The 25,000-nt window shown below is 45.7% G+C and overlaps 1 protein-coding gene across 1 annotated transcript in view; it reads left to right on the forward strand.

The window, feature by feature from the left end:
- Positions 1-25,000, forward strand: part of ablim3 (actin binding LIM protein family, member 3) — a 101,974-nt gene that overhangs the window by 35,688 nt on the left and 41,286 nt on the right. Inside the window, exons 3-6 of the mRNA XM_080773477.1 lie at positions 9,156-9,339; positions 16,605-16,720; positions 20,042-20,168; positions 20,541-20,634. Of these exons, the coding sequence (XP_080629603.1) occupies positions 9,156-9,339; positions 16,605-16,720; positions 20,042-20,168; positions 20,541-20,634 (521 nt within the window). The remainder of the gene's footprint in view (positions 1-9,155; positions 9,340-16,604; positions 16,721-20,041; positions 20,169-20,540; positions 20,635-25,000) is intronic.

The following is a 25,000-nucleotide window of genomic DNA, read 5'->3' on the forward strand; positions in this document are numbered from 1 at the left end:
AAAACTAATATTTGAGTTAAAAAATGTTCGCTTTAAAATGATATATAACTCATCTCTCTGGGCTTGAAGGTCTGGCGTTAGTCGGGCATGTGATGTCATCACAGATGGAGCATAAATTAGGGTTTAGTCTCCCTGTCTCTCTTTCCTTCTGTCTCTCTATCTCCCCCTGTCTCTCTTTCCTTCTGTCTCTCCGGCCCTATCTCTCTCTCTCTCTGCCCCTAAGTTCCCTGTCCCTCTGTCTCTCCATCTCTCAGTCTCCCCGTGTCTCTCTGCCTCCATTGCCATGAGCACCCTCCCTCTCTCTCTCCCACCCAGTATTGGTGTCTCTCTCTCTCTCTCTCTCTCTCTCTCTCTCTCTCTCTCTCTCTCTCTCTCTCTCTCTCTCTCTCTCTCTCTCTCTCTCTCTCTCTCTTTCTCTCTCTCTCTCTCTCTCTCTCTCTCTCCCACCCTGTGTTTTGGCACAATTTGAGAAAACACATTATTTACACTTGGTGAACGGACCAAGAGTTCCGGGAGCCAGGGGGTACCACTGCAGTGTTGGACGGATCACTCTGTGTGTGTGTGTGTGTGTGTGTGTGTGTGTGTGTGTGTGTGCTCCCCTGCAGCGTGGTGTCAGTGGCTTTGGTCCTACATGCATGTTCCGCAGCAGCAGCATCTGTGCGTGTGTGTGTGCGTGCGTGTGTGTGTGTGTGTGTGTCTATTGGTGTGGCTGCCCCATAGCCTTGGGTGTTAGTATAGTGTTGACAACAGAGAAACAATTAGTGTGTGTGTGTGTGTGTGTGTGTGTGTGTGCAACAGTGTTGGCCTGCAAGCGTTCTGGCGATGAAGGGAGCATGTGTGCATTTATCTAATGACACCAATAACAGCAACGTGATGAGATGAGAGACGAGGGAGCGGCAGTGGATCAGGGGTAGAGTGGCCGGTAGAACACTAGGTTGGCAACCGTGAGGCTCCCAGTTCGATCCCGGGCTCCCCCAGAGTTAGTGTTGAGTTGAGGACACAATGTGCATGTTGGTGCCCTGCATGGTTTCCTCCTCTGTCGCTGTGTGAATGGATGAACGTAATATGTGGATTAAAGCGCTGTATAAATGCACCATTTAGCATTCATGAGGGGAAGGAGTTTGGGGAGAGAGCGGCTGGGTGATGAAGGATGCAATAGGGACAATAAACAACGTAGGGAGACAGTGACACAGATTTAGAGACTGCTTGAAAAACTAAATACAGAGAGTATAAAGTCTTCACTGTGTGTGTGTGTGTGTGTGTGTGTGTGTGTGTGTGTGTGTGTGTGTGTGTGTGTGTGTGTGTGTGTGTGTGTGTGTGTGTGTGTGTGTGTGTGTGTGTGCATGCGTGCGTGCGTGCGTGCATGTTTTTTGGGGTTCCGGCATGGGTGTGCCCTGACCTGGAGAAGAGGATTTTAATTGCGTCTGTTGGAGATAAACAGCCAATCACGCGGCCCCCCTGCGGACACCTAATCAGCGCGCTTCTATAATGACCACAGCAGCAGAAGTCAGCATCCACCACTAGCCTGTAATCACCAGGCTTATGATCCGCAGATGTGGACGTACACACGTCCCCCCCCCCCCCCGTCGTCCCCCCCCAAAAAAAACCCAAAATAAATTAGCAGAGCAACAGACAAGGATAGTGAAAAAACGCACCCAGGGCGCAGTACCCCCCGCAAGTATTTCACTACGGGTAAGGGATAGTAATAAAAAGAGGGAAAAAAAGTCAAAAACTAATTTGTTTTCTTTGTCATACCGATGAATAGGACCTTAAGGTATTCAGTCTGATCTCACCCAAACACAGTGAAATAACACGGATTGGAAATTCCGTACATAAACTACTGCCAAATCCATTATTTCACCAGCTCACGGTCTACGGGGAGGATTTCAGTCTAATATGTACGGATGTTGGGGTTTTCTGGTAGTGTATTTACAGAATAGCCAATCTGTGTTTCGGTGAGACCGGGTTGGTTGGTATCCTGTACATTATAGTTTCACTGTCTCATCCAAACTGTGTTGAAGACAAAAGAGGAGACCAAGTTGATGTTGGGCGTGTGTGCGTGCGTGTGTGCGTGCGTGTGTCCGTGCGTGTGTCCGTGCGTGCGTCCGTGCGTGCGTGCGTGCGCAAGTATACTCAAAATGGATTACTGTAAAGAATGTGGGGTTTCAAGTAACAGTTTAATTTCAAAAGAAAGTGATGTACAGCAGGATCATATGTCACAGAACACTTACTTTTCATTTACTGTCTGTCTGTCTGTCTGTCTGTCTGTCTGTCTGTCTGTCTGTCTGTCTGTCTGTCTGTCTGTCTGTCTTGTCTTTCAATGAATGGGTTCACTTGTGGGGCAGTTGGAACTTGGAAGGCATCCTCCTGAAGTCAGAACCCAGACTGGTTGTGACATGTTTCTGGTGTTTCTGTAGCCTTGAATAATTCACCTTTTCCAAGGCGTCTGCAGTTACAGCAAAACACTGAATAAATATTGTTACGATACGACATTTACATAGACTTTAAACAGAGCTGGTCTGTTATCGTCGGCACACCTTTCTTTTTTTGCATCATCCGTTGAAACCACACAATGTAAACAATGTTGCAGCATAGAAATAGGCTAGTGTAGAAAACATAGATTTTCATCTTCTGTATCAAACGTGGAAGAGGAAGAAAACCATCCATGAGGATTCTGTGACGTGTCTGTTTGATCTGATATCTGCCATGGATTTGAATGGTAACCATCGCAAAGAACCTCATGCAGGGGTCCCCCTGCAGCGAACAGACCTGTAAACATGGAAATAGTTGGGGGTTCCATTTTCAGCTCCGAGGTCACAGTTGTGGCCTCCCATGATTCCTCTTTCCAGGTGTTGGTCCGTCCATCTCAAGGCTCAGGACCGTGTTAACATCAGAACGGGTCCTATTTTACAAGTTTGGATCGTTAAACTGCAGTTTACAGCAGCATAATTGGGGGAGCCATTACACTGGAAACCTTGTCCATTCTGAGGGCATGCCGCAGCCATTGGAGCCGTCAATTAATTAATTTCCAGCACCACACTGCAACAGTTTCGTGGACACACATGGACGTGGTGTAAACCTATATACCATTTCTAAAAGGAGTGTCTAAACTCAACCGTCTCTGCCTCTGGGTATCGCCCTGGACATCGATCCGTTCCCAATACTACCCATTCACAACAATGGGACCTCTAGCTGTCTCTAGGGCAACCGTGGAAGGTTTACAATCTCCTATGGCAACTGGGGAAGGGGCCGTCCCTCGCAATGCCTCTAACCAATCAGTCCGGCAGCCACAGGAAACCAACGTGATTAGCCGGAACAGGTGAACCATGGAGCCCGGGCCAGCCAATCCAGACGCACCCCACATCTGGTTGGATGGCTGCAATTTGGCCAGGCGGCCGTATGCTAATTAAGTGCATTAGGCTAATTGAGCCGACTCCAGTCATTTGAAAGATCAATGGGAGCACAGATTGAAAAGCGAGAGAGAGAGAGAGAGAGAGAGAGAGAGAGAGAGAGGGAGGGGGGGGGGGGGCAGGCGAAAGTATGAACTGAGAGAGAGAGAGAGAAATAGACAAAAAGAGAATGTTAAGCACTTTTGAGGACAGTTTATGTGTCAGCATATTAAAACAATTGCATGCAGTGATTGCATGTTTTTCAGCGCTCTCGAGAAACAATATTTCTTCCCGCGGAGGACAGACCGTTCTGATGTGGAAATGTTCTCTCTGTGTGTGTGTGTGTGTGTGTGTGTGTGTGTGTGTGTGTGTGTGTGGTCGTGTGTTTCCATGCAGGAATCAGATAGCATGTGATTTGGGTTTCTGGTGAGTTGCTTTAAAATGCAGCCGCGAATACGATGCGTTTGAAATACTCATGCCATTGTTCAGCGGTTCTGGAAAATGTGGTTTGCACACAGACACAGACACACACACACACACACACACACACACACGCATAATATATCTATATATCATAGACACAAGCCACACACGTGTGTGTGTGTGCAGCCCGTCTGTCTGATGCTGATGAAAATCCATCACTGTTATACGTTCAGCGCACACGAAGTCACATTTCATCTTCTTATCACTCCACATACACAGCCTTCCATCGCGGTGGGATGGTGGATTTATGCCTTTCCGTCCTCCTGTGGGAGCACAGATTGTTTTGTTTTTAAGTGAAAGGCCCATTGATCTTTTATTACGCTATTAAGTCAATATGCTCCACTCATAAACAGCTCCCGGATTAAATGAGGCCCCTTTGAAGTGTGTGTGCGACTGTGTGTGTGTCTGTGTGTGTGTGTGTGTGTGTGTGTGTGTGTGTGTGTGTGTGTGTGTGTGTCTGTGTGTGTGTGTGTGTGTGTGTGTGTGTGTGCGTGTGTCTGTGCGCGTGTGCGTGTGCCAGAGAACACCAAAACCAAGCATTTCTGGCTTTAAAAAAATTGGACGTCAAAACTTTGCCGGTGGCAGCAATTTTAACTCATTTTGGGCGGGAAGTGGGAACCCCTTTTGGTGTTTCAAGCATTCTGTTATACTTTAGCTATTGAAAAATAGCAGATCTACAAGCTCATAGCGCGCCACTCTTGTAGGTCTGCTATTTTTGAAAGATCGTAAAAATGCGCCACAAATCTTTGAATAGGTATATATTCTTTCAGAGCGAACATTTTTTTTATTTCGACGTCAGGCCCAAATCGGTTAAAGTGTTCCAGCGAAGCCTGTTATCTGCTTGTATTATTATTATCATGTGATGCAGCCGGGAGTGGGACACTAACTGGGAGCAGAACGGCCACTGTCTGCACATTTGAGTTGTACTATTTTATTTACTGTGACATGATCCACATGCAGCCGCCGCTGAGTCCCAATCAATGCTCAGCATTATACACCGCTGTGCACTGTCTGTCAGTCAAACCTGATATTGTAAACCGCCTGATTAACATCTCTGTCTGCGGCTTGTGTTTCCCGGATTTTTATTTCCTTTTTCTGATGAGATATACACTACTATGCAGAGGTTTGAATGCTAAAGAGAAACGCTATATGTATTCTGCTTTTTGTCAATACTTGTTCTCCCGGCCTTTTTTTTGTTGAGACATTTGAGACGACCGCGTGGCAAAGTTCCAATTCAGTCGGATCAAATGTTCCTGTCATGAAAACACTGCTTTGATTAAAGCAGACACAACATTGAGCATGCCAACGCATAATTATGTTTATTGAGCATGCGTGTGTGGCATATACCGTACATAACATGTGTGCATTTCCCATGTTCAATACATGTCCTCAGAGGAAGCAGACGCCACACACACCTACTATCTTACAATATGCAGTAGCCTGTATTATTAATAATAATACTTCATCAGAAGTGTCTATACCTAGCCTTGCTTGCTGCATTATAGATGAGAGGGAATGAGACCTGGAACGCATCTTAGCTTTTAACCACTTCAACCATTATTATTATCAGATCTACGAGCTCATAGCGCGGCACAGAGTGCTGTGCTATGAGCTCGTAGCTCTGCTATTTTTGAAAAATCGTCAAAATGTGTGCCAGTCTTTGAATATTTCATTCTTTCACATCGAATGTTTTTAACTCATATATTTGCTTCTGGGCGGGTGGGGGTGGGTGGGGGGGGGGGTCCCTGAAACAACATATTTTGACATGGGGGTTGGCGGCCAAACACATGAAAAGGTTTGAGGACCAATGATGTAGAAACAGGTTTTCAGAAAACTGTTAGGATTTAAGGAGACATTTGTACAATCTGGACCTCAGGTCTTAATGGGCAGCAGTGGGTTTCTGCACGGTTGGTAGCAGATTTTGGACATAACATGTACCATTCTTAGTTTTTATATGTTTATGGAAGAATGCTGAGGGTTTTTTATTAAGCATCAGGGGGTGTGCTAGAGCTCCCCCTGCTGGTCAGTGTGTTCACCAGTCCAGTGGTGAAAAATCAAGAAGGCAATTACATTGGTTTCTCTTCATTTATAAATTAATTTATTTGAAGTGCCCTTCATGGTCCAGTCTACTTCATCATATCCACTTAGACATCTACAATACCCTTACTTTAAAGCAACAAAAAATCTTCCATGAGGTTGGACGGAGGTCTTTCTGTTATGAAGCCCCATTTGATTGGAATAATCTTCCTCTATCTCTTAGATCGATTTCATCTTTCAGTCGCTTTAGGACTTCCCTTCATTTACATCTTGACTCACCTTATTGTTAAGTACCAGTTATAGCACAATCACGGATGTATTTGCACTTTCATTCCTCTGTTTCTTAACAGCTGACGATGTGGTGGTTGGTGGGGTGGGATGGGAGAGGCTGAGCTATCTGTATATGGGACCAAATTTGACTGAGGGACTGCCATTGAGTAATTAATGTCTTGCAGAAAAAAGCGAGGTTCACTTTTGCGCGATGGCAGGCTCTCAGTCAAATTTGGTCACATATTGTCTGTCTGTGTACTGTACGTTTTATGTATCTTGTTCGTGGGTCCCCCTCGAAAATGAGATCTCAACGGGGCTATCCCTTCAATACAAATATGAAACCTGAATACTCCACTGTCTACAGATCACAGAGGCAAATATTATACTTTTACTCCACTACAATTATTTGACAGATTTAGTTACTATAGTTACTTTGTATTATTTATGGATATTATTACAAAACATACTTTGACCACTTCAACCCTATATGTACATTTCGGCCATTTGAAAATGACCGATCTACGAGCTCACGATGTGACACATTGTGATTGTAATTGTATACAGTACTTAAGTCAATGTACTTGTAGTTACTTCCCACCACTGCCTCCGGGCATCCATGGATGTATGCTGACACAGTGCTGTGTCAGTCAGGGTGTGAGACTGTGGAGTGAGTGGGACTCAGCACAGCCTGGCTGGGTGGGTGAGACAGAGAGCCGTGCATGCGTGCGTGCGTGCGTGCGTGTCACTGGCTGGGTGGGTGATCGATAATTGTGTCTGTAAATCAGTTAGCTGGACTGCCATGGCTTTACTCCGTCTGAACCCTCCCACCCTCGTCTCCCAATATGTTCAATCTTCGCTCTCAGACTAATCCTTCTCCCTCCCTCGCACCTGTCTGGGCCAATATACGTGTGTGTGTGTGTGTGTGTGTGTGTGTGTGTGTGTGTGTGTGTGTGTGTGTGTGTGTGTGTGTGTGTGTGTGCGTGCGTGCGTGTGTGCGTGTGCGTGTGCGTGTGCGTGTGCGTGCGCGTGCGCGTGTGTGTGTGCTGACAGTGCTTGCTTGACCTTCACCTACAGCATGCTGTCACACTGTTTCTAACAGGGAGCACAACAACAGGATGATGTAGGTTGCTCTGTGGCACACGCACGCATGAGCGCGCACACACACACACACACACACACACACACACACACACACACACACACACACAAGGCAAGGCAATTTTATTTATATAGCACCTTTCATACAGAAGGCAATTCAAAGTGCTTTACAGAAATAAAAAGAGTGCAACAGTGCACTTCAAAAATAAACAAAGATTACAATAGACACAATGAAATACTGTAAGAGAACATAATTGCCATATAAATTAGAACAAATACTCCCACCTTTGATTAAAAGCCCAGGCAAGACCTAGCTGTTATTAATCATCATTAGGATAGGCAATGTTAAGTAAATATGTTTTTAAATTAGACTTAAAAACAGCGATGGTTGGGGATTTCCTAATGTAACCTGGAATATTATTCCAGGTTACACATTATGTGGTGCATAATAGTGAAATGCTGCTTTCCCATGTTTTGTTCCAACTATGGGATGAACAATTAGTAGGCCAGCCCCAGATGACCTAAGGGTTCTAGAATCTAGAATGGTTCATATTGCTTCAGCATGTCTGAGATGTAGCTGGGCCCAGAGCCACAAAAAGATTTATAGACAAGTAACAGCATTTTAAAATCAATTCTCTGGGATACTGGTAGCCAATGTAAGGATTTTAGGACTGGTGTAATATGATCATATTTCCTAGAGTGCTGACGACAGCACTCTAGCAGCAGCATTCTGAATCAGTTGGAGTTGACGAAGAACTTTGTTTGAAAGTCCTGTGAGCAGACCATTACAGTAGTCCAGTCTACTGGAAACAAAAGCATGTATGTAAGTGTCTCTAGGTCTTGCTTGGACATAATTCCTCTAACTCTTGCAATATCTTTAAGGTGATAATAGGCAGATGAAATTACAGTTTTTATATGACTGTTACATTTTTAATCTGAGTCTAGGACACCAAGATCTCTCACCTGACTCTTCAAGGTGAGAGATTACACTCTGTCTCTGATTCTGTGGTCCAAAAACAATTATCTCAGCTTTATTTAATTGAAGAAAATGTTGCCGCACACACACGCACACACACACACGCACACACGCACACACACACACACACACACACACACACACACACACACACACACACGCAATGGCTTAGTCAGCAAAAATCTGATCTATTGGGGCGCATGCAACAAACCACGCACAATGTGCACAGTTTGTTTAGCATCCAACTTCAGTATTGTTTACAGTGTTGACATCTGTTGACGTCTGCATTGCAACCACAGCATACCATGCAATAATGGGAATATTTATCCTTCATCTCGCTCTCTATTTCCAACTCTCATTAACTCATAAACTGTCTGTCTGTCTGTCTGTCTGTCTGTCTGTCTGTCTGTCTGTCTGTCTGTCTGTCTGTCTGTCTGTCTGTCTGTCTGTCTGTCTGTCTGTCTGTCTGTCTGTCTGCCTGCTCTGTCTGCTCTCTCTCTCTCACTCTCACTCTCACTCTCACTCTCACTCTCACTCTCTCAATTCAATTCAATTCAATTCAATTCAAAGGAGCTTTATTGGCATGAGAAAACATACCTTTACATTGCCAAAGTGGAACAAAAACAATCAAGATAAAACAATACAATAAACATGTTAACAGAGCTGTGTTATATTAACACTTTGAGTAATACTATCTTGTGAGACTATAAAAGATTGTGCATTTTCTGTCGGAGATAGTTATACATCCATATAGGAGACGCTTTACAGTATTTCAATGTTTTTTTTGTGGTGGTTTTCAAACTCTCCTTGGGTGATTGTAATCCGTGGGAAGTACCTGTACATGTCTCTGATGTCTCTCTCTCTCTCTCTCTCTCTCTCTCTCTCTCTCTCTCTCTCTGCAGTGTGTAGCTGTGACCTGGCCCGCTCTGGCTTCTTCCAGAAGAAGGGTGAATACATCTGCACGTCGGACTACCAGCGCCTGTACGGGACGCGCTGCGACCGCTGCGACGGCTTCATCACGGGAGAGGTGGTCTCTGCCCTCGGACGCACGTACCACCCCACCTGCTTCGTCTGCAGCCTGTGCAGGTACAGTACTGTGCCCACGCGGTCTCCTTAGCTCTCAAGTAAAAAAATATAGTGTGCATGGAAGTGAGGGGAAACAGACAGACAGACAGTTCTCATCTACAGTGTGTGTTGTGTTTAACATAACATTGCTGTATATATTCTCTGCTTCCTGCCTCTGTCCAGAACAGTGTGCTGTTGTGTCTGATGTCTGATGTGGTCATGTGGCCTCCAAAACTGACCACAGATACGCAACGTCAGGGGCGTGTGTACAGTATGTGTACAGTACTGTGGGGGGGGGGGCAGCTCGAGGCTGAAGGCCGTTCCTTTCAGCTCCGTCTGGCCGCTGTCGCCATCGTTCACGTTACTTATCTTTTCATCCTTCCATCCATAACTCCTCCTCCGTCGTCTCTTCCACCCTATAGCGTCTCTCTATCATCCATAACTCCTCCTCCATCGTCTCTTCCACCCTATAGCGTCTCTCTATCATCCATAACTCCTCCTCCATCGTCTCTTCCACCCTATAGCGTCTCTCTATCATCCATAACTCCTCCTCCATCGTCTCTTCCACCCTATAGCGTCTCTCTATCATCCATAACTCCTCCTCCATCGTCTCTTCCACCCTATAGCGTCTCTCTTCCCTCCATAACTCCTCCTCCATCGTCTCTTCCACCCTATAGCATCTCTCTATCATCCATAACTCCTCCTCCATCGTCTCTTCCACCCTATAGCGTCTCTCTTCCCTCCATAACTCCTCCTCCTTCGTCTCTTCCACCCTATAGCATCTCTCTTCCCTCCATAACTCCTCCTCCATCGTCTCTTCCACCCTATAGCGTCTCTCTTCCCTCCATAACTCCTCCTCCATCGTCTCTTCCACCCTATAGCGTCTCTCTATCATCCATAACTCCTCCTCCATCGTCTCTTCCACCCTATAGCATCTCTCTATCATCCATAACTCCTCCTCCATCGTCTCTTCCACCCTATAGCGTCTCTCTATCATCCATAACTCCTCCTCCATCGTCTCTTCCACCCTATAGCGTCTCTCTTCCCTCCATAACTCCTCCTCCATCGTCTCTTCCACCCTATAGCATCTCTCTTCCCTCCATAACTCCTCCTCCATCGTCTCTTCCATCCTATAGCATCTCTCTATCATCCATAACTCCTCCTCCATCGTCTCTTCCACCCTATAGCATCTCTCTATCATCCATAACTCCTCCTCCATCGTCTCTTCCACCCTATAGCATCTCTCTATCATCCATAACTCCTCCTCCATCGTCTCTTCCACCCTATAGCATCTCTCTATCATCCATAACTCCTCCTCCATCGTCTCTTCCACCCTATAGCATCTCTCTATCATCCATAACTCCTCCTCCATCGTCTCTTCCACCCTATAGCGTCTCTCTTCCCTCCATAACTCCTCCTCCATCGTCTCTTCCACCCTATAGCATCTCTCTTCCCTCCATAACTCCTCCTCCATCGTCTCTTCCACCCTATAGCGTTTCTCTATCATCCATAACTCCTCCTCCATCGTCTCTTCCACCCTATAGCATCTCTCTATCATCCATAACTCCTCCTCCATCGTCTCTTCCACCCTATAGCATCTCTCTATCATCCATAACTCCTCCTCCATCGTCTCTTCCACCCTATAGCGTCTCTCTATCATCCATAACTCCTCCTCCATCGTCTCTTCCACCCTATAGCATCTCTCTTCCCTCCATAACTCCTCCTCCATCGTCTCTTCCACCCTATAGCATCTCTCTTCCCTCCATAACTCCTCCTCCATCGTCTCTTCCACCCTATAGCATCTCTCTTCCCTCCATAACTCCTCCTCCGTCGTCTCTTCCACCCTATAGCGTCTCTCTTCCCTCCATAACTCCTCCTCCATCGTCTCTTCCACCCTATAGCGTCTCTCTTCCCTCCTCATCGTCTTCATCATCGCCACCTTCCTCTTCTTTATATGATTTGATGATTGATTGATTGATTGATTGATTATTTATTTAAGTGTCGTGCAATTACAATAAATGACAATAAACCAACATGACAGTTCGCAAACAATTTTATCAAGTGAATACAGAAATAACTGATACACCCAAGATTCTTATATATAGTTTGCCGTACGATTAATAAACTGAACCTATAATCATGACATGTCCATCATTATCCTCCACGTCATCCATCCTCAGTTTCAGTTTTTTCAGACGTTCTTGTTCTCCAAAGAGCATAGTTCAATGAAAGCCAGCGGGCTCACTGCTGAGGACAGAAATAGCTTCTGTGCCCAGAGCATTAAATATGTATATACACACATGCACGCACGCACACATAAACGCACGCACACGCAGAGAGTCATGTCAACTCAGGCTAACATATTCTTGTACTCTGTCACAGCATGTACTAGTCTGCAGCAGTATGCTGTGGGCACCCACTGTACTGCATGTAAAACATTGTGTGTGTGTGCGCACACACACACACATGCGGGCACGCACACACAAAGGGAGGCATTAATTGTTCCTCAACGTACAGTGGAAATGTGCGTGCGATGTTTCACAGCAATTGTGGGAAATCGGACCGATCCATATTGATCATAGTATTGAGATAGTGTATACCGATTTGTGTGATTTATGAATAAAATGTGTACGAGTAATATAAAGAAATATGTTTTGCAATAATCTGCCTCATTGTGGCGCTATAATAGGTCGTTCTGGAAAGTTTGGGACAGCGGTTTGGCATCCAGAGAGTGTGTGTTCACAGTTTGACATGGAACGGGCCAACGGTGCCGGAGATTAGCTGTACGCAAACAGATGGACGGACACACACACACACACGGCCGGAGTGCAAAACATACATGCCTTTAGCTTGGTGGAGACCAGAGCCATAGAGTAAGACAGAGTTACGAGAACTCGGCCACTCCTATTGAGAATATACAAATATAGGGACAAGTCCTGGACCGGAAGTAGGCAGAAATGCATTGGACCCAGGCAACAGCCCAGCTTTAATGATCTTAAATCCCTTTATTTTAGATTGTTTTGTAGTAATCGTACAACATACACATTACAGAGACTTTAGTTGTTACTGTACAATACTGTAAAACAGTTGGCATGTTGCACACATGCCTAAAAATTGCTCTTATTCGCGCCGCTCTCGTTGAAAAGAATGTATTTCAAACTCCAGCTTGTCCCTCTCCAGGCTGCACGAACAGCGCTCGAGCGTAACTCTTCTATTAGGAAAGAATCCGATCGAAAAATAAGAAAACTATAATAGCCTTGTACACAGGCACGTGCTGACGTATGCACTGGCAGAGACTATAGTCTATAGCCTCCGTATGGGCCTGTGGCCCTGAACTTCAACAGGGGACTAAAGGATCTCTTTAAACAGGCTCCGTAAGCCTTTTAGCCTCCACTTCATTCCCTCAGCCTCTCCGCTCACAAAGAAATCAATCAGATGCATCGCCTAAAAAAACGTGGCAGAGAGCAGCATATCATGATACGACTTACTTCATGTTATGGGAGCTGTGTTCCTGCCACTTATCTGGTATGTGAGTGCATGTGTGTGTGTGTGTGTGTGTGTGTGTGTGTGTGTGTGTGTGCATGTACGTACGTGTGAAAAGAGAGACACAGAGAGAGAGGTAGGAGAAAATGCAGGAAGATACATCGTCAAAACCTTGTATGTCCAAGATGATTTTCAGGATTAAAAAAAAAAAAAAATCCGTTGGATTCAATGTACTTTAGTCATTCACAAGCTATTGCTAACATTTTCCATTGATTAAATACTCAGACAGGGACAAATGAGAACCCCATGTAATTGTCAAATGGCTGTAGTACCGTGCAGCTGACGTGATCGTCCAAACCTCCAGATATGTGAACAGAAAATAAAATGAAGAAAGGCAAAGGCTCGCAACTCACTTTTGTAATGCTCTAAGTATTTATTCACAATCACAGCAGGCAGGACATAAACGTTTTGACCGGTATTGATCTTTTTCAAGTATGCTTGAAAAAGACCAATACCGGTCGAAACGTTGTTTTTCTTCATGACATCTGTTAGTTTAACAGTTTGGCTCAGCACCAAGATCGGAGGATGTGCGCTGTTCTATTTTATTCAGAAAAGAAAATAAAAACTTGATCACCGAAAAAAGAAAGCTATAGCAGGAGCGAGTAAGACTATGTGTGTCTGACTCTGAACGAGACAGAAGACAGAGTGGAACAGTGAGGATGCAAGGAGTAAGAGGTTGAGAAGGTGAAGGAGTTTAAATACCTATGGGCAACTATCCAAAAATAACGAGGCGTGTGGACCAGAGGTGAAGAACAGACTGCAGGCAGGGTGGAGCGGAAGTGTCAGGACGCAGGAGTGATTTGTGACAGAATGGTACCAGCGAGAGTGAGAGGGAAGATGTACGGTATAAGAGAAAGCAGCCATGCCGTACGGCTTGGAAACGCTGGCACTGACGAAAAGACAGGAGGCTGAGGTGGAGGTGGCGGAACTGAGGATTACCTTTAGGAGTGACAAGGATTGACAGGATCAGAAATGACTACAGTAGAGAGGATCAGCCCATGTTAGAAAGTTTTGGGGAAATAACAAGAGGCGATATATGTAGGCTGAGATGGTTTGGGCATGTGCAGAGGAGAGATGAGGGAGGGGTGCATTTGGGAAAAGTTAAAACCGAAGATGTACAAGCTCACGATCACAAGCATGTCGATTGTAGATCGGCCATTGTTGCTTTTGAGTGACACTGACATAGGATGAAGAACGCCACAAATGTATGAAAATAAACAACAACAAAGAAATATTCAAATACGCAATCAGTAGACAAGATCTAAACTAGAGATGGAAGGGAGATTGTGAGAGAGGCAGAAGAAGGGAAAAACTGGTGGGCCTTGAGGAAATTGCAAGTGGACCCCAAATAATTGCAAAAACACTTAAGATCTTATTGATAATATATAATTAATATAAAAAATTATGTATAAAAAACTAAAACTTCATTGTACTGTATATTGCTTTAACCCATTTAGGCCTGACCTCGAAATTTAAAAATAATCTTCTTAATCCTCCATCCTACAAGCTCGTAGCGCGCCACCGAGCAACCATTGTCATCCATAACATCGGCAAGTACATGAATGCCACAATTGGACCATGATTGAGCTACAAAACGACGGCCTCCACTAAGCAATAAAGGGTTATGGAATAAGGGAGTCTGTTCATGCCACTTAGTATCCCATTTAAGTAACTTTTCATATTTGCGCCATAAAGATATGGCATGCGCTATTATCGGACCATAACGCAATCTACAGTACACTGCTTTGATGAAATATCTGTGAAGACAATGTCCTGTAAACGAATCGATTTTTCAATATTATGCCAGGGGGGATAATATTGAAATACTGAATGTATACTAGTTCAGATATAGGGGCCTCAGAATTTAAATTAAACCAACTGAAAATGATAACGCTTGAAAATATTAAAACTTAAAATTTGATACAGCTAGACCGCCAGATTGCCGTTCATTTTGTAAGGTAGTAAGTTTAACCCGAGCTCGCTTGCCTCGCCATATAAATGTTGAGACTGCTCTATGTAAATCTTCCCAATGAGCAACAGGTGGGGGCATGATAGGAATCATGGAACTACAGAAGTTAACTCGAGGTAATATGTTCATTTTGATGACAAGTGTGATTTATGATTCGAAGCCCGCGTAGCTAGTTCAGGCAGGCAACTCGTGAGCGCGCCTACCTGATCAGGTGACTAGCCTCATGCACTCTTTACCTGATCAGATGAATAGTCTCATGCACTCTTTACCTGATCAGGTGACTAGTCTCATGCACTCTTTACCTGATCAGGTGACTAGTCTCATGCACTCTTTACCTGATCAGGTGACTAGTCTCATGCACTCTTTACCTGATCAGGTGACTAGTCTCATGCACTCTTTACCTGATCAGGTGACTAGTCTCATGCACTCTTTACCTGATCAGGTGACTAGTCTCATGCACTCTTTACCTGATCAGAGCGGCTATTTAAACCTATCTGCCTACCGGCTCATTCCTGGCTTGTCTCCTGCTGTGCGGTCGTGCACTGCTGCTGCTGCTGCTGTCTCCCTGCCTCGCTCCCTGCTAACCTGCTGCTCATGCCCTGCATGGGGGTCTTAAGCCCACCACACACCGGCTGCGTCCACTGCGCGGCGCCGCGCGGTGGACACGGCCGCCTCCATTATTTTCAATGAACCTATCGCACACCGGCTCCGTCCGCCGCGTCACGCCGCGTCGCCTGGCGCGCCGATAGAACACAGTTCTATTTTCCAGGCGGCGCCGCGCAGCAACGCGTCGCGCCGCAGACGGTCGCAGACGGTGTGTGACGGGCTTTATTCATTCCCTGTAATTCTACTTGGCTTATAATTTAACTATAACATGTTAATGTTACAGGGAATGAATAGGGACAGAGCCCTGACGCCAATCTATGCTTCATATATCTACGTATGCTCAATTATGCTCAATAAACATATATTCTAAATTCCTATATATACACAAGTTTGCCCTGACTCAGAAAAGCTGGTTTAGTAGATCAGTATGCAGCCCTAGCTGCTCTCCTCTACTAATAAGTGGTTCATTGGTACATAGCGAAACAACAGTAGTATTGTGGGTGAGTGAGCGCTCTGGAAGCCCAGGGCAGCAACTCAGGCTTCTATCCCAGCTAAGGACCCAAAATGCAGAATTCACGGACACAGGGAATAAACTTAAAGTCTTTACTTGGCAAAAGTAGAACTCAGGTACACCTTGCAAGGCATGACATAATGAATACACAAGGCAGAGCAAACCAACAACCACATGAGAGCATCAAGGGCTATATATAGACTAGGTTCATTAGGGAGCAGGTGAGGTGAGACACACAGGTGGGCCCAGGTAGTCATCAGGGCAGTGGATGAGTAATCACTGAGCAGCCTGCAGCCAGGTGAGGTGCTCAAGGTCCAGTCAACAGCCTCTGAACCGAAGCCACTGTGGGAACAACAGAGAGCTACTGTAGTCTGTAGGCAGCGTGCGCTCAGCTCCGCAGACCCTGGCAGCGGGTCTGCTGGTGTGTGTCCGTCTGTGGGCACGCAGGCAGCCATGTTTCTGACTCAATCCCCTCATTATTTCCATGTTTACACTTAATGTACACATACTGAGACCAACGGTGCGCTTAATAATAGGAAGCGTGTATGTGTGCGTGTGTGTGTGTGTGTGTGTGTGTGTGTGTGTGTGTGTGTGCGTGTGTGTGCGTGTGTGTGTGTGTGTGTGTGTGTGTGTGTGTGTGTGTGTGTTCTCTCTCAGGAAGCCGTTTCCCATCGGGGACAGAGTGACATTCAGTGGGAAGGACTGCGTCTGCCAGCAGTGCTCTCACACGCTCGTCAAACCCAACGAACCCATCAAGATTCACGGGCCAAGTCGTAAGTTTCGACCCACATAATAACAATGCCCATTACAAACTGTACACGATGTCATAATTATGGTCAAATTATAGAAGATTCACTTCAACTATTACTGTAAGTCAGAGCATTCATGTCCTCTCTAGGAGCTCTCGCTCTCGCCTCTCACCACCTATGATCGTTGTGCTGATGATTATATTGTATACTAGTTCCCCAGAATATCAAGATCTGTCAAATGATCTCCATTGCTTTACTGAGCTGTCAAGTACAGTATACAGTTGCGGTGGAATCATTTTCCGTACAAGCTCAGTTCCAGAGCAATAATCATAAGAAAGGGAAAAAATGTCAAATGCCAAATCGACAACATCAAATATACATTTGGTGTGTGTACCCAAAAAAAAAGAAGAAAAACATTAAATAAAGATAAGGCAGAGGACCTCAAGTCGCTCGTGCGAGTACGAGACATTAAATATGTATTAAATATGTATACGGTAATACAAGCCACGAACGAACGGCACAGTAAAAGTCTGATATACGGTAGTTAGATGAACACTGTGCAGTACGTTTTAACCCATTAAGACCGGGAACGCATCTGTGTCACCTTTTAATCACTTTAACCATTATTATAAACATCAGCATAAACAATATCTAGCTATATATAAGCTATATGCGAGCTTGTAGATCTGCTATTTTTGAATATTCTTTCACAGCGAAGGTTTTTAACTTAAATCTTTGCTTCTGGGGGGGTCCCTGGAACTAAATATTTTCAGATGGGGGTCTTTGGCCAAATACAGATAACTCTGGGTGTCCTCTGGTGTTTCAGCACTACTGATATGTTTTTCAGAAAACTGTCAGGATTTAGAAGACATTTTGTAGAATTTGGTCTCATGTCATAACACTCTTGAATTGTACAGTACGTTTAATAAAAGCTATAGTGTCTCCGGTAAACATGGAGAGAATCATAGTGTATATATATACTGTATGCTCTCTCCCCAGTGCCCTCTCTTGCTGTACTTTATTGCTCGGCTGTAGCAAAGCATTTGATGTGGGATTTGGAGCATGCTCATAAACTGATGCTCTGGGGTGTGTCTACTGATAAACAGTGTGTCAGTACCTCTTTATGTATATTCACCCTATATCTCCTGAAGTGTGCCTGTGCGTGAGTGGACGTATTTACAGTACGTGTTGAAGTACCCACACCTGCACTTTTATGCCATATATTGTACATTTCGCTTGCCTAGGCGAATACTGTGTCCTCATGAATATTCAAGCATGTGCGTGCGTGCGTGCGTGCGTGCGTGCGTGCGTGCGTGTGTGTGTGCGTGCATGCGTGTGTGCGTGTACCTGTGTGTGTGCATGAGGCTGGGCGTGTACAGTATATACCCCAATGCACTCTTGCATGAAGAACAAATCCGTAAAATAAATAATCCTCACATAGAGCCCAGCCAAAATAGCTGATCCACAAGCTAACAGTGCAAAGCAATGCGGACACGTTTCCAGCCGCGTTACGCCACCACCGCGTTCACAAAGCGATAAATAAGGCTTCAGAGGGTTTCGTGTTCACGTAACAGATGCTAGGGGCGGCGGCGGTGACTAACTGTCCTCTCTGGACCCGCTCCGCTCAGCGCAGAGTTAAAATCACAACGGCTCCCCGGAGGACGCGAGTACATCACTCTGTGTCGACGGCCGGGCGCTGTCTGTCTGCCAGCCTTCGGGACAGAGACAGAGTGCAGCAGAGAGAGAGAGAGAGAGAGAGCGGCTGATGAACTGACCCTGGGCACTGACAGACATCGACTGGAGACTGATGATCTTTTAAACGATCCAATATCCCCCCCCCATCCCCCCACCGGCAGGGAAGGCTGAGCTGATATAACCAGGTTGTGTTGCGTTGTGAACATGCGTCTGATTGGCTCACGGGCAGGCATCGTTTTACTGAGGTGAGGGTTAGGGTTAGGGTTAAGTTTAGGCATATAGTTGCAAAAACGAGAACTGTCAACCACAGCGACTATACTGGCCAATCACAGCGGGGCTTTCCTATAGAACTGCGGTGGGATCCATAACTTTGCGCCCCCCTACAGTACAGTACAGTATATGTACACACTACTGTTGGATCGCACACATGAAACACCTTTCTTCTCACGCCTTTATACTGCCATCTCCGACTCCTATACGTGGTTAGTCAGAATATCATCCCAAATTCCTCTTGAAGCAACATGGCCTCATTTTCCAACAAAAGTGTGCGTGCGTGTGTGCGTGCCTGCCTGCGTGGGTGAACGTGTGCGTGCACGTGGCGTGTGTGAGTGTGTTATGCGGCCTGACCTGGTGACAGGGCAGCATGGTGGAGTGGCCCCTTGGGTTCCCAGCGTCCTCCAGGGAGCACGGAAAGGTTAAACAAAGCCAAATGTGTTTAAAATGGAAACAACTGGAGTTCTTCTAATTGTTTCCTGTGAATCGCCACTCTGTTAAACACTAGACCAATAACGTCCGCGAGGGCCTCTTTCCGTGTGTGTGTGTGTCTGTGTGTGTGACTGCGTGTGTGCATGCGTGTGTGTGTGTGTGTGTGTGTGTGTGTGTGTGTGTGTGTGTGTGTGTGTGTGTGTGTGTGTGTCTGTGTGCGCGTGTGCGTGTGTGGTGTGCGCACGTGCTTGTGCACATGTTTGCTCTATGTGAGTGTGTAGTGGACGTGTATTGATGCTGTGTTTCAGCCCTGCAGCGTCTTGACTGATATTTGCTTTCTGTCTGCATTAAATCATGTTTAGCGCTGCTCAGGTTTCGGGATCAAGCTGCACTGATTTGCATTAGTTACACTATTGATTAAGCAGATCGGGGTTGTGTCAATGCAAGGTAACCACACTTGGGAATGCAGAAGGTGCTTAAGGATGCACAAGTACTTCTCTGTGCCGCTTGCTCTGTGCTATCTCTCCACTGAGTATCTGACTAGACTCTGACTAGTCTTGCGTGGCCAGTCTGTTGCCTCTCTTAATTCCGTCAAACAGTCTCTGGACTCTGGAGCAATAACAACAGAAGCTCTGATCATGAGTACAATTTAAAGTGGAAGTGAAGCCTCATTTATTTATTTATCCTAATATAAATAGAAATCATCTAAACATTCTTGCTGCTTAGCAGAAATGGAAATAAAAAAAGCTCTAAACATAGGCTATTTATTCTGATTTCTGGAGATGTAGTTCTAGACTCTATATAAGCGCATTCGGAGATTGTGGAATAGTTTTCTGGTTACGTGAGACTAGTCTCTGACTGTCCCTCTCTCTCCTCTGTCTGTCTGTCTGTCTGTCTGTCTGTCTGTCTGTCTGTCTGTCTGTCTGTCTGTGTCTGTCTGTGCAGACTGTGCTGGTTGTGGGGATGAGATCAAGCAGGGCCAGTCTCTGCTGGCGTTGGAGAAACAGTGGCATGTCAGCTGCTTTAGATGTCAGACCTGCAACCTGGTCCTGACTGGAGAGTACATCAGCAAGTGAGTGCACACACACACACACACACACACACACACACACACACACACACACACACACACACACACACACACACACACAGTCACACACACACACACACACACACACACACACACACACACACACACACACACACACACACACACACACACACACACACACACACACACACACACACACACACGTGTAAGCATACACAACATATGCACACACATTTAGCCTACATTTTATGAGAATCCTCCCAGTTTGCACATTTTGAGACCACATTACACATTTTCATATCGCGCTACACGCCTCATTTGACTCCATCTGAAATCATGCGGTGTGTAGATCCAATTTCACTGCGTAAACATGCATGGTTGGCTCTCCTGCAGGGACGGCGTGCCGTACTGCGAGGCTGATTACCACGCCCAGTACGGGGTGAAATGTGAGAGCTGCATCAAATACATCAGTGGACGAGTTCTGGAGGTAAGGATGGCGAAGGGTCTCGCTTTCATTATCCGTGTGTGAGGCCGGGGCGGAGATCATGTTTTCACTCCTGTCCGTGAGTGAGTGAGTGAGTGAGTGAGTGAGTGAGCGGACCTAATCTTGCAACCACCGGAGCTGTCAGTGCCAAACCTTTTATTCGCACTGCCAATAGAACTAGGAAGACACACCTTGAATATTTTTCCCAAATCCGTTAACAAACTATTTTATTTAGCATTTTTTTGTGCTCAAAACACCATTTATCTCTCTGGCCAAACAGGCTTTCTGTATTAGCTCAACAGTATACAGTACATTTTCTACTGTGCGTGTGAATCCCGGGGAGGACATGAAAGTTACACTATTGCAGCATACAGTATATACAGTAAGATGAGGTTAACCACACACTGATACAGCGATGAAGACATGGTCACCTGGGGTTTACAGTGCTGATTGAGAGCGTTATCACGCTGGAATAGTGGCTGATATAATCCTCATCATCCTCAGTGTTTGCTTAAACCCTGCTGAGCTGTTCCAATAACGGGTGGAAGTGAGTTTAAACTTTTAATCCCACTTAACTGTGCCAAAACAAGCTGATCTGTGATGGGCCCGTTGCTATCTATCATTGTGGTTATTTAGGTGACGACGAGCTTTCAAGCCTGCAATAAAAATAAAAAGACAATTTAAGTGCAGAAGCATTGAGCTAATGACGTATACTGTACATGAGGGAAACGCAAGTTATTCATGTAACATAATTATTTCAACAACAACTGATTTTTTTGCTTTACACAAAACATTAATTAACAATAAGACAATGCAATAGAAAATAAGAATGAGCAAACATTTACAATAATACATTATGTGCCTACCACATGGGCTCTGATGCTTGACAGATATTCCCCAGCTGGATTCCCAGCAGGCTAGACTATTTGCTGTATGTGACTCTCCCTACGTGATCTCAATGTGTTTATTCTTTCTAGGAAATAACTAAAAGGCACCTCCCTGCACCAAAGCAAAGCAATAACTATAAAAAGAAAACAGAAAACACGGCAGCAAACAGAAAAGCATTCAGCATTGATTTGAAACAACTGAGAGTTGTGAAGCAGACCTGCAGTTGTCTGGGAGTTTGTCCCAGATATGTGGTGCATAAAAAACTGCTGCTTCGTTTTAATATTTGAAGGAAACATTTTTCAATCAGCTTTTGCTGTCTGCGAACCAATGCATATCTTTTGTGTTTCAATTTATATTTTGGCAGAGCAAAAGGGTGTCAAAGCGAGATCCACTTGTAATTCCTCCGGCACATTTTTCCGACAACCTGGCTTTGCGTGCGTTAAGGTTAGGGACTGGGTTAGTAACGATGGAGGCGAGTCGAACCAACAGTGAGAATAATGACGCTGACTCATCAAAGCTGCACTGATAGCTCCCTCCCCATTGTTGGTGTTTCTGCCCCACTATCCAAAGTCAACAATTATAGTGTTGCTAGTGGTCCATGGTGCAAATTTGTACAGTGAACAATGAACAGTGATTTGCTTACAAACACCGCCTATAAGTGAACCAGGGCTTATTAGCAGGGCTGCACATAAGCGGTGCGGCAGTGCGCATGCGTCGTCAAAATTCATTATGCAAGCGCCGGGAAGCGGGCAGAATACTAGTAAATTCTGTTGCGAGAGCATTTCCCACTGACTGCCACTCAAAGTAGCTACTACTGGCCAATCACAGCACGTCTTGCACAAGTGCACTGGCCATTGTGGCTAATCACAGCGCGTCCTTACTCAAACGAGGGAGGAGGGCGGTTGACAGGAGGATGGGAGTTTACTACTGAGAAAACCTGACACAAATGGTTCGGCTTCTCCGTTTCAGATGTGGAGCGAACTAAAAAGTAAAAGTTGTAAAAGGGGATGCTTTGGATGCTTTGCACTCTTCCCATTCGCCGCTGTGCTTGTGTTTGTTTTCCGGGTGCTGGAGCAAGTTGCTCGTGTGCGATGCCGTCTCTCACAGCCTAGGCACCGGCCACCGACGGGTACAGGTTTTAGTTCCGACATAGTGGAGTGGGAGGAGTGCAAAGCATTGCGGACTGGCACTGCTGCTGCACAACATGAAGCTTATCGTTATCAACATTTGTTACTTTCTTAGCTTACACATGTTTCATGATAAATGTTTTTATGTGATGTATTCCCCATGCTTTTTGTTCTTGCTTAATGTAAGTCGCTCTGGATTAAGAGCGTCTGCTAAATGCCTAAATTGTAAATTGTAAATTGTAAATTGTAACATGACAACAGCGTGTCCCGACATAATGTCCCTTATTATCGTAAAGTCGGGTAGTGTACACTGTTTATTTTGCACCGAGGAGCCATGTGTGTCTGACTGTCTGACTCTGTGCTAAAAACAAAAGGGAAGCCTGACGTATGCTTCGCCGTACGACGTGTCGTATGTTAAACAAATAGCTGATCTGCAAGCTTACAACGTGTCGCCTCCGCAACACGTTGTGAGCTAGTAGATCGGCTCATATTATCCTTAGGAAGTATTAAGAAGTTTGTATTAGAATATGCATATAGGGCTGGAATACACATGGACCTATAGCTGCAATTTGCAACTCTAGATTTGTTTAAATAATGGGATGAATCTAGAGTTGCAATACTCTAGATTCATCCCACTGTCCATTGACTCCCCAGTCCCCACTTATCCAATAAATATCGTTTTGCTATAAGTTATTCATGCATCCCTCTTTTATCCATCCGGCGAGACGGGTCGCTGCATTTTAGGAGCACCAAGTAACTCCTCCAGGTGCTCCTCTGAGTACTAGACCAAGAAAGTTGTGTGCAGCCATGCTTATTAGCAAACACTGAATGAGTGGATAAATTGGGGGAGACTAAATGTGTAAACCTCCTGCCTGAGTTACACACAGAATAGAAGATCTGTTGTGGAACGATGTGTTCTCGTGCTAAGAGGTATTTTAAAAAGAGATGAGGGAATGAGTCTGACATGCAGGAGGGGAGAGGGAGGCTAGAAGGAGTCTGACATGGATGAGAGGAGAGGGAGGCTAGAAGGAGTCTGACATGGAGGAGAGGAGAGGAGGCTAGAAGGAGTCTGACATGGAGGAGAGGAGAGGAGGCTAGAAGGAGTCTGACATGGAGGAGAGGAGAGGGAGGCTAGAAGGAGTCTGACATGGAGGAGAGGAGGCTAGAAGGAGTCTGACATGGAGGAGAGGAGAGGAGGCTAGAAGGAGTCTGACATGGAGGAGAGGAGAGGAGAGGAGGCTAGAAGGAGTCTGACATGGAGGAGAGGAGGCTAGAAGGAGTCTGACATGGAGGAGAGGAGGCTAGAAGGAGTCTGACATGGAGGAGAGGAGGCTAGAAGGAGTCTGACATGGAGGAGAGGGAGGCTAGAAGGAGTCTGACATGCAGGAGGGGAGGGGGAGGCTAGAAGGAGTCTGACATGGAGGAGAGGAGGCTAGAAGGAGTCTGACATGGAGGAGAGGAGGCTAGAAGGAGTCTGACATGGAGGAGAGGAGAGGGAGGCTAGAAGGAGTCTGACATGGAGGAGAGGAGAGGGAGGCTAGAAGGAGTCTGACATGCAGGAGGGGAGGGGGAGGCTAGAAGGAGTCTGACATGGAGGAGAGGAGGCTAGAAGGAGTCTGACATGCAGGAGGGGGAGGCTAGAAGGAGTCTGACATGGAGGAGAGGAGGCTAGAAGGAGTCTGACATGGAGGAGAGGAGAGGAGGCTAGAAGGAGTCTGACATGGAGGAGAGGAGGCTAGAAGGAGTCTGACATGGAGGAGAGGAGAGGGAGGCTAGAAGGAGTCTGACATGGAGGAGAGGAGAGGGAGGCTAGAAGGAGTCTGACATGGAGGAGGGGAGGGGGAGGCTAGAAGGAGTCTGACATGGAGGAGAGGAGAGGGAGGCTAGAAGGAGTCTGACATGGAGGAGAGGGAGGCTAGAAGGAGTCTGACATGCAGGAGGGGAGGGGGAGGCTAGAGCGCTGAGGACTGAGGAGAGGCGAGTCCAAACTAAGAGCAAGTGGATGCACACACGCATGCATTGGCATGCACACGTACAGTATAAAATACACACAGGGGGCTGTGTTGTCCCCGTGCTGCTCTGCTTGTCACAGTGGTTCGTGTAAAGTGCTTTGTTCCTCTGTTCCCTGCTCTATTTATAGACAGTGGGACATGTCAGCCTTTGCGTGTGTGAGTGTGTGTGTGTGCGTGCGCATTCGCGTATGTACCTGCAAATGTGTGTGCCTACATACATATGACATATCTCTGCTGTCGGGGAGAAACCACTTATAACTCCATGTTGATTTTTCAGGAATTTTTCAGGAAACTATATTGTGAAAACAAAGCAATACTGCCTCATAAAAGTTGGTATTGTGA

Source organism: Protomyctophum bolini, assembly GCF_963924005.1.
Source record: "Protomyctophum bolini genome assembly, chromosome: 10".
Taxonomy (NCBI): domain Eukaryota; kingdom Metazoa; phylum Chordata; class Actinopteri; order Myctophiformes; family Myctophidae; genus Protomyctophum; species Protomyctophum bolini.